The 10,182-nt window shown below is 38.8% G+C and overlaps 1 protein-coding gene across 1 annotated transcript in view; it reads right to left on the reverse strand.

Moving 5' to 3' along the window:
• The window catches only part of LOC132829783 (fatty acid-binding protein, brain-like), a 31,117-nt gene extending 21,855 nt beyond the window's left edge, over positions 1-9,262 (reverse strand). Inside the window, exons 1-2 of the mRNA XM_060847149.1 lie at positions 9,151-9,262; positions 2,960-3,132 (exon numbers count right to left, since the gene is read on the reverse strand). Of these exons, the coding sequence (XP_060703132.1) occupies positions 2,960-3,132; positions 9,151-9,220 (243 nt within the window). The 5' untranslated portion in view covers positions 9,221-9,262. The remainder of the gene's footprint in view (positions 1-2,959; positions 3,133-9,150) is intronic.
• Between the last annotated feature and the right edge of the window lie 920 nt (positions 9,263-10,182).

Consider the following 10,182-nt stretch of genomic DNA (forward strand, 5'->3'; position numbering starts at 1 on the left):
GGAGGGATAAGGGCCAAGTGCTGGTAAATGGGATATCTAGGCGGCATGGATGAGTTGGACCAAGGGTCTATTTCTGTGCTGTATATCTTTATGACTCTAAATCTTTTCATATTTGTGACAGCTCTGGGAAGAGTGGAGCTTAACTTCCAGTGAACTACCTCTATGTATTGTGACATAGTCAAAGCACATTATTTCCTTTAGTCACTTCTATTTCTTACTCTTTCTCCTTTATTATTCTGATGTCCTTCTCTTTGCTCCCTAAAACGAATATTTTATGCATTCATTCAATTTCTTTGTTGATTCCCAACAACCACTTCCCCACGCCTGTATGTGGGATATCATCAATATTTGCTAGAACTGCTGCTTCCTGGAGATTTGGTGCTTAACACGTATCTGGATAAGTCTTGAGTCAATAGAGTTTTACAGCACAGAAACAGACTCTTCGGTCCAATGCGTCTGTGCCAACCAGATATCCTAAATTAATCTAGTCCAATTTACCAGCATTTGGCCCATATCGCTCTAAATCCTTCCAGTTCATGTACCATTCAGATGCCTTCTAAATCTTGCAAATGTACCAGCCTCCACCATTTTCTCAGGCAGTTTATTCCAAACATGCACCACTGTGTGTGAGAAAAGTTGTCTCTTTGGTCCATTTTAGATCTTTCACCTCTCACCTTAAACTTACACCTCTAGTTTAGGACTCCTCTGCCCTGGAAAAAAGGCCTTGGCTATTCACTAGATCCATACCTCTCATTATTCTATAAACGTCTGTCAAGTCACCCGTCAACCTCATGGAGTTTATAATCATGATTTCCCTCACATTCTCTTGTTTTTCTGTCTTCAGTGACCATACAACATTATTCTCTCCCTTGTAAATTCTACAAAATGTCTGATTAGGCTTCTTTCTTATAGTTGTAAATTTAAATTGACAAACCTCAGGAACAAACTCATAAGTATGAAGTACTGCTCTTTTAACAATTACATAGTCTGCAGACTGCTTTTCAAACTGGTGTAGAAATTCATAGCTGTACCCATCAAGACACTCTGGAACATTAATGTCCAAACATTGTTTTGGATATTCCCTTTTCACAGTTATCTTTTCAAATGTGATGCAATATCTTTAAACATCTTCCTGTATAACTTCAGGCATTAAACACAGATTTCTACTTATCAAATCCTTCAATGGAATCAGAATTACCCTCTGAGCTCCGAGCTTTTCTTTATTCTTTTGAGCTTTTATGTTAAGTCATGACATATATTTCTTTCTGTCTCTTTGGAATTCAAGCTTCGTTGGTTCCAGTCGCCTTTCTTTCTCATCCCTCTCCAATCATCTATTTTCTTATTTCAAACTTTTTGTTTTATTTTTAACTCAATCCTACCTTAATTCTAACAATGATATATCAATTTGGGAGGCACCGTAGCTCAGTGGTTAATGCTAGAGACTCCAGTTTGATTCCAGTCTTGGGAGACTGTGAGGAGTTTGCACATTCTCGATTTCTGCGTGGGTTTCCTCTGGGTGCTCCAATTTCCTCCCACAGTCCAAAGGTGTACATATTGAGTGGATTGGCGATGCTAATTTGTTCCATAGTGTCAAGGGAGGTGCAAGTTAGCTAGATTAGCCATGGTAAATGTGGGGTTGCAGGATACGGAGTGGGTCTAGGTGAGATGCTCTTCAGAGAGTCAGTGTGGACTCGTTAGGCCAAAGAGTTGATTTCCACACTGTAAGGATTCTATGAATTTCAGGTTTCCCTCCTTTTAATTCTTGTTTTAAATACTGGGTAAATATTTCTCATTCTTCTGTTCAATTTACCTGCTAATTCTCTCAGTGTAGCCATACTCAAAGATTTCAGATAATCCATGTTATACTTTCTACTCTCAAAGGCTTAGCAACATTCAAGGCCATTTTGAAGGTCCAATCTGTATAATGTACTTCACAGCAACCTTCCACACTTTATGTCCATTACCTCCACAGGATTGTATTTTTTAAAAACCTTTCACAGGACCCTTATAAATTCCATGACTTCCTGTCTTGCCAAAAACCTCAACTTTGTTATGATTCAAGCTGATAGTAAAATGTGGCTGAATCAACCAAAGCCTTTCTTTCCTGATTTGGTTACTGTAGTGATCACTTGTTGAACATATTCACACAGGGCTACAAATGCATTTGTAACAAAAAAAAGTTTATTACACTAAATTTTTAAAAAATTGTAAAAATCTTTTAAAAAATATAAATGTTCATCAGCAGCAAAAGGAAAGATTCAAACCAGATTTCCAGCAACACTCTTTGCAGACATTCAATCACAGAAGTAACACTCCTATCTTCACTCTTTAATTTCTCAACAGGTGCGCTCACATGTATTTGTTTTCAGTAACTTTATACATTTAGCAATGTCATCCTTTCCATCTTCCCCAGAGATAGAGACATGCAGATATACATGCTAACTCACTGACTTTTCTCATTGATCTAAAGCAAAGCTCATTCCATCCCTATCCACTTGGACTGATGAAACAACTAAAGATTTATTTCAAGCTCAGTCAAAATGAAACTGCCTTTCTGCTGGTATGAATCTTTTCTTTTGAATTAGACTTGCCACTGGCTTTTCTTTCTACAGGTCATAAAAGTTCAACTTAGTAAACATTTCAGCAATTGTGCCACCATGTAGTCTGACTAATCATTTAGTTTAGGTCACATGATTTCTTGAAAATACTGTTTTGATCCACTGCTAAAAGCAATCGTGTCTCTGAACCCAAACTTTAGAATCCAAATTCTCAAATAATGATGACAGATAAACAAACCTTCATCACAGTGGGATCTCACTTCCCATCTTTGATTACTATGATATCTGTCTTTTACTTTAGCCTCTGTCTTGCAATTAGCTAGCTGCCTATGTTGCTACTCGTTCCCTGATTCTGTATGCTCTTAACTTATTCAGATGGGTACGTTTCTCAAGAACCTTACCTTACAATCTCTATTGTCAGAAGTATGTTCATTGAATGGTTTGTCAAGCTGGAAGATAATTTCTGTGTTTCTGTAGGTGCTCTTGGTTTGCAGAATAATATTATCGCCATCTACTTTGATGATTGTGGTGGGTTTGAGGACGTTGCCCACCTGTCGGGTTGCGAAGTCCGCTCCTGAGGGTCAGGAAGCAGAAATGTCTGTACATACAGCAATAATGCAACTGTTGTAAATCATAAAAACACCACGATATATTGTAAAGTCTTTTAGAGACGACTCTGGAACAATTTCTTTCAACTGAGAACTCTATGTTAACAACATATAATAATTACAAAGGTCAGAGAAAGAATTCTGAAATCTTTTTTACACCTGTCCCAGCTCTATGAGTACCAATGTCAGTAGATTTCATTGATAACGTCTCCTTTATCATTTACATAATAGGACTGAAAACACTATTCTACAATCTCTTTATGTGCTACAAAAAAAACTGTAAGAATGGGACAACAGCTCCACATTCCTGAATGTAGTAAGTGGAATATCCTCACAAATGCAGAGCCCCCATCTTTGATTAAAATAAAGCCATGTGGCAATGTGCATCAGTTTGCCAATCCTTGGAAAATCCAGCACATTCTTTCCACATCCACCTGTTAGCACTTTGAAATATCTAATTTCCTTCAATCAAATCACCCCTCACTCCTGTAACATTCAGTGGATACAAGCCCAGCCCATCCAACCCATCCTGATAGATATGTTTCCCTATTTACCAAAGCCCCTCTGAATCACACCCAACACATTTATATCCTTTCTTAAATAAGGAAATGAAAACTACACACGGTATTTGAGGTGGTCACCAATGTCCTTCATAATTTAAACATAACATCTTTATTTTTATGCTCAACTCTTATAAAGGCCGTCTTGTTGTACCTACATATTAATGTTTTGCAACTTATGCACTAGGACACTGGAATTGTCCTGCAGCTTAGAGTCTGCAGTCGATGTATACTTAAGTACTCTTCAGCTTTTCATTCTTCTTGCCAAAATAAAAAATTTGCATTTTCCCATGTTTACTCCCTTTTGTTTCAATTCAACCAAAGGCTGTCTATAAACTCTATTCTTCATAACATACCTTCCAATGTATCTTTGTCACCTGTGAGTTAGTTAGATTCTCCTGCTCCTCGGATGCTGCGTGGCTTGCTGTGCTTTTCCAGCACCGCACTCTCGACTCTGATCTCCAGCATCTGCAGCCCTCACTTTCTCCTAGTTAGTCAGAAGACCATTTTATGTATACTTACTGCTTTCTACCAGACAGCCAATCTTCTATTCATTTTAATACATTACCAAATACACAATGATCTTTTATTTTCTGCAATACCTTTATTGTGGCACTTCATTATATTCCTTCTGAAAATTTAAGTTTAGTGCACTCACAGTCTCACCTTCATCCACATGTTACTCCTTAAAAATCTAATAAACATGATTTTCCTTTCAGAAAACATGCTGACTCTTCACAAAAAATGACCTTGAGTTTATCCAAATGTCCAACTATAATCTCTTTAACGATCAATTTTACCACCTTCCCCATGCCAAATGTGATGCCCACTGGCCTATGGTTTCCTGATTTTTTTCGTTCTTTCTGTTCTTGATGAGAAGGGCTATATTTGCTACATTTCTTAAACTGGGGAAGTCTGGGGAAATGAAAACTTATGAATCTACTACTTTATTAGCCACCCCTTTAAGAACCTAGGATGAAGTCATTCGGACCCACACACTTGCCAGCCTAATGCTCCATTAGTTTGTTCAATACTGCTTCCCTGTTTTTGATATTGCACTACAATCCTCTTTTCCTTCCTTTTTTTGGTTTACAGCTAATTCTAAAATGTTTCTGGTATGCTTTGTAGTAAAAAGGCTGAAGCAAACTATTATTAATTTCATGCACCATTTCCTTTTTCTCCACTAATAATTTCCCATTCTTACTGTTTAGAGGATTAACATTCGGTTTACTTATTCATTTTCTTGCTAAATATCTGTAGAATCTGTTAGGCATTTCAAAATTTAGAGCTATGCATTTCCTAATTTATCTTCCCACTGGCCCTTTAGTCATTCTCTGCTGTTCTTTTCATTCTGGCCATTCATTTGACCAGACATTCATCTTTGTGCAGAATATGGGTTTTCCTTCAGTTTGATGCTTTTCTTAATTTATTTAGTTTAACCATGTCAATTGGGTCCTGCCATTTATATTTTCAATACAAAGAACAATTCATGTATTCTGAATTTTCTGAAATATCCATTTAAATATCTGCCACTGAGTGCATTAATCTATCCATTAGCCTTGTATGGCAGTTCACTTCAGTTAACATAAGCCCAAATAGCTGCTCTTATTTACATTTAAAATACTAATCTCAATCACAGTCTTCCCCCTTCCAAACAAATGTAAAATTTAATTAGTGTCACTGCTCACTAGGCCAGTCTGTATTTTCAGGTCAGCAATTAATCCTGTCACATTACCAAATCTAGTAGATTTGATGGGGTGGCACAGTGGCTAGCACTATTGCCTCACAGTGCCAGGGACCCAGGTTCAATTCCAACCTCGGGTAATTGTCTGTGTGGAGTTTGCACATCTCCCCGTGTCTGCGTGGGTTTACCCTGGGTGCTCCGGTTTCCTCCCACAGTCCGAAGACGTGTAGGTCAGGTGAATTGACCATGCTAAATTGCCCATAGTGTTAGGTGCATTAGTCAGAGGGAAACGGGTCTGGGTGGGTTACTCTTTGGAGGGTCAGTGTGGACTTGTTGGGTTGAAGGGCTTATTTCTGCACTGTAGGGAATCTAGTATAGCCTGCTCTTTAGCTGGTTCCAGAGGTACTGCTCTGAGAAATTATCGCAAAACTATTTTATTACCTCATTCAGGCTACTATCGCCAAATTGATATTTTTTCTTTATATGTAGATTAAAATCATCTATGATTATTTTCATTTCTATATCACAAACATCAAGTAATTCTTTTTGTATACTTTAGCCAGCATTACCACCGATGAGGATTTTTTTTAAAAAGTGGTACAGGGCACCAAATTTTCTCTGGAGAACTTCTTTCCAATTCTACTTATGCCATTGATATCTATGTAAACACCCCCTCCAAGTGCAAGTTCCTCTGCGACTCGAAGCAGATATCCCAAACTTTGGCACTGGGTCAAACAACACAACTGTCTGCATTCTCACTCTTTGCTGTGGAGAATGGTGTCAGACCCTTCACTATCTTATCATCTACACTACGTTCCACTACATTCCTTGTTGCTCCCTCCAGTTGAATGGTGCATGTGGTGGCCACTGACAACAATTTCTGCACTCCATTGTTGACGAACATGGTCCATGACTGTTCCTAGAGCCAGATTTTGATGAGCTGATAATGTCTTTCAAATTTTGTTCATTTCGATACAAGCTTTTGTGACGAACAAGGAATATCACAGTTGCATTATAGCTCCCTGGGTGAGGTCAGCCTGTAATGTTTCTTCACACTGATTTTAGTGGCCAGTAAAATAGCAGTTACCGCCTTTATAGCACGGCTCCACCATTTCTGCTGCGGCACACTTTTGATTCCATCTGTCTATGGTAGTTCCACCAATGAGAAGCTTGTCTGGGACTCTGCACTGTGTTGTCTGTAAAGGCTGCAGGTGAGTTAAAACAAATTTGTACAGCTTACCCAGGCAGTAGTTGATCTCTCACAATGCCTAGTCCAGTGTTCAGATTGTTGCTCATATTTGCCATGCCATTTCATGTGAGGGCCTCAGGGCTTTATCTCCATGATTCAATACCATTGGCTACAGCCACCTTTGAGGTCTTGCCCATTCTGAGGTTTGCTGGTGTGACTGGGGGCTTCTGTGTCAGAGCTGGTCTATGGTTGGTTACCTTTGTTTTAAATTTTCTCAAGAGCCATTTCACCTCACAACCAGACACTGCCATCCTTGCAACCGAGGATCTTTATTAAACAGTAAAACATATTTACAAAAGTTAAGTAAGAGAAAGCATCCCAAAAGCCCCACTGCTCCGGTTCCTGCTCCATATGTATTGACATCAGCAGGCATCGCTGATGATATATGCTATTTAGTTGCTGAACAAGAACAAACTATTATCCTACACTGTACAATCATAAAGCCACAGGGACATACAGCACAAAATCAGACCCTTTGGTCCAACTCATCATGCCAACCATATATCCTAAATTAATCTAGTCCCATTTGTCAGCATTTGGCCTATATCCCTTTAAACCCTTCCAATCATATACCCATCCAGATGCCTTTTAAATGTTGTAATTGTACCAGCCTCCACCATTTCGTCTGGCAGCTCATTCCATACACACATTACACTCTGCTAGAAAAAATTGCCCCTTAGATCCCTTTTAAATCTTTCCCCTCTCACCTGAAACCTATCCCTTCTAGTTTTGGCATCTGGGAAAAAGGCCTTGTCTACTTATCCTAACCATGTCCCTCATGATTTTTATAAACCTCTATAAGGTCACCCATCAGCTTCAGAGAAAATAGCCCCATCCTATTCAGCTTCTCCCTGTAGCTCAAACCCTCCAACGTTGGTGACATCCTTTTAAATATTTTCTGTACCCTTTCATGTCTCACAATTGTTTCCTATAGCAGGAAAACCAGAATTGCTCGAAGTATTTCAAAAATGGGCTAACTGATATCCTGTACAACATGATCTCCCAGGCACGACCAATAAAGGAAAGCATACCAACCTCCTTCTTTGCTATCCTGTCTACCTGATACTCCACTTTGAAGGAGCTATGAACCTGCACTCCAATTTTACATCATGATGCTAAATAAACAGGAGTTATACATATGACCATGAAACTGAGAATTTCATATACATAAAGTTGTACTCACACAAATATAACAATATTTCTCTGCCTCTAATCAGAAAGCACGATTATAACCACGTGCTCAAAATGTGGAGGGTTGAAGTTGATCCTTATAAACCTCAAATCTCCAGAGGAAGAATTTAGAATCTGATAAATCAGGAGCTACTATATTAGTAAACAAGTTATAATACATCCTGTAATCACGACTTCAATCAAGCCCACCCTCAGATGGACTTAAAACAATAGTTTAAAATCTAACAGACATATGACTAATCACAATGTATATGCAACTGGCAAAAATAAAACTGCAAATCAGAAATATAAATTAAAATTAGCAAATTGTCATCAATCAAGTAGCACTTGTGTTAATGATTTGGAGATGCAGTGTTGGACTGGGGTGTACACAGTTAAAAATCACACAACACCAGGTTATAGTCCAACAGGTTTAATTGGAAGCACACTAGCTTTCGGAGGGATGCTCCTTCATCAGGTGATTGTGGAGGGCTCAATCGTAACACAGACTTTATAGCAAAAATTTGCAGTGTGATGTAACTGAAATTATACATTGAAAGATTGATTGTCTGTCAAGCCTTTCATCTGTTAGAATACAGTGATAGTTTCACTTCTTTCATGTGTAAATCACAAAACCCTTCTTTTTAAAGTTGCATTCTTGGGTTAGCTGCTAATAATGGTGATAACTAGATAATATGTTGGAGGTGTTAGCCCCCTGTGTTCTCTGTCCATGACCTGATGTTTAGATTGATTCTAATCTAATAAGTGAGATAATAGGTGAGTTATCACTGTTGGACTATAACCTGGTGTTGTGTGAGTTTTCACTTGTGTTAAAGCTACATGCTTCCGAAAAGAAAGAAGAATACCATCATCGCTGAAGTTAATACTGAAAGTGGTTGTTATTAATAATGTTAATATTTGAATGATGATTCTTGAGAATGTTGGGGGTGGGGAATAACGGTCACCCGAAGGCGGGAAACACCAGCGCTGTTATGGCTGTGCTCGCGACCCCAATCCATCAGCAACAGACCGAGAAAGGATCAATAATAAACGGTAAAGACTTATCAATAATTAATAATTTAACTGATAATTGTTTTGTAAAATGTCGTAAAATAGATTGCAATTTGGCTGAGGTTTTACTGCCTCCTTTCAGGGTCAATATACTTGAGTTTGTTTCTTTTTATATCGTAAATGTCACTTGAGCATCTGATCTATTATTGCATTTTGGTAAGCTTTAAAGTCGACAGTTTTTTTTGTTATCGCCGTTGAGTTTTGTTTCAACTCACTCCTCGCCCCAACAATGGTTTTGTGCGCCACTTACCCAGTTCCCTCATGTAATTATCGAAATTCTGGGTATCCACCAGCCTCCAGGTGCCCAAAAAAGGTTCCATGATTCCAGATAAATGAACATGGAGGATGAGAAGAGTACCGCCTCCCCATCTTTCGAAAGATCCAATCATTCTCCCCACCGCTCACTCACTCCACCCTTCGCTTCATCTCTCTCCTCTCCTTCCTCCAGTCACTTTTCATCTCCTCCCCTTTTTCTCTCCGTCCTGCCTTCCACACCTCCCATTCCCCTCCTGTGTCTGCTCACGCTTCCTCTCATCATCCTCCCTTATCTTCCTTCTATCCATTCTCCTTCTCCTGCCTCCACTCCTCAGCCCTCCTCTAGATCTCGCCTTCCTTCTTGGCCAACCTGTCCCTTTTCATTTCTTCCACCTTTTCAAACCTCACGCCTCCACCAATCTCTCCCTGAACTCTCTCCTTTCAACCTCCTCTTCCTGCACCATTTATGTCCCTCTTTAAAGAAAGAGACCAATAGTGTGCCAGAGTTTCAAACATGGTGTTCGCAATACAACTAAAGTACAATCTACTTGAAGATGCCCAGTCATTTTTGGAATGTTTGTTTTAAAAACAATCTGCACATTTCTAACCACATCATTTACATTTATATTTTTGAGTAACAGAGACTAGCTTGTTTTAAATTATACTGAAAATGTTACCTATTATACTGAAAATGGTGATGAAACATCTGAAAACAAATCTTCCAGCTCAGCAAGTTAACTTACATACTTATCATCAACCTGAGCTACAGATCTTCTCAAAAAAGGACTCTTGGCCTGTTCCCATGTTCTACCTTTGTAAATTTGAGATAATCTAAAGCTTTGCATGTGCCCTGATTTGCTCAAAATGGCATTCCCCCAATCATCCTTGTGTTTGCTGGCTCCTGTTTAAACCACACTTCAATTTAAAATGATCATAATTGGTTTTCAAATCTCTTCAAAGCTTAGCCCCTCAGTTTCCCTGCTTTCTCCTCCAGTTAAGATATCTACGGTCAAGATATCTATATTCT

This window comes from Hemiscyllium ocellatum, chromosome 30 (genome assembly GCF_020745735.1).
Source record: "Hemiscyllium ocellatum isolate sHemOce1 chromosome 30, sHemOce1.pat.X.cur, whole genome shotgun sequence".
NCBI classification, from domain to species: domain Eukaryota; kingdom Metazoa; phylum Chordata; class Chondrichthyes; order Orectolobiformes; family Hemiscylliidae; genus Hemiscyllium; species Hemiscyllium ocellatum.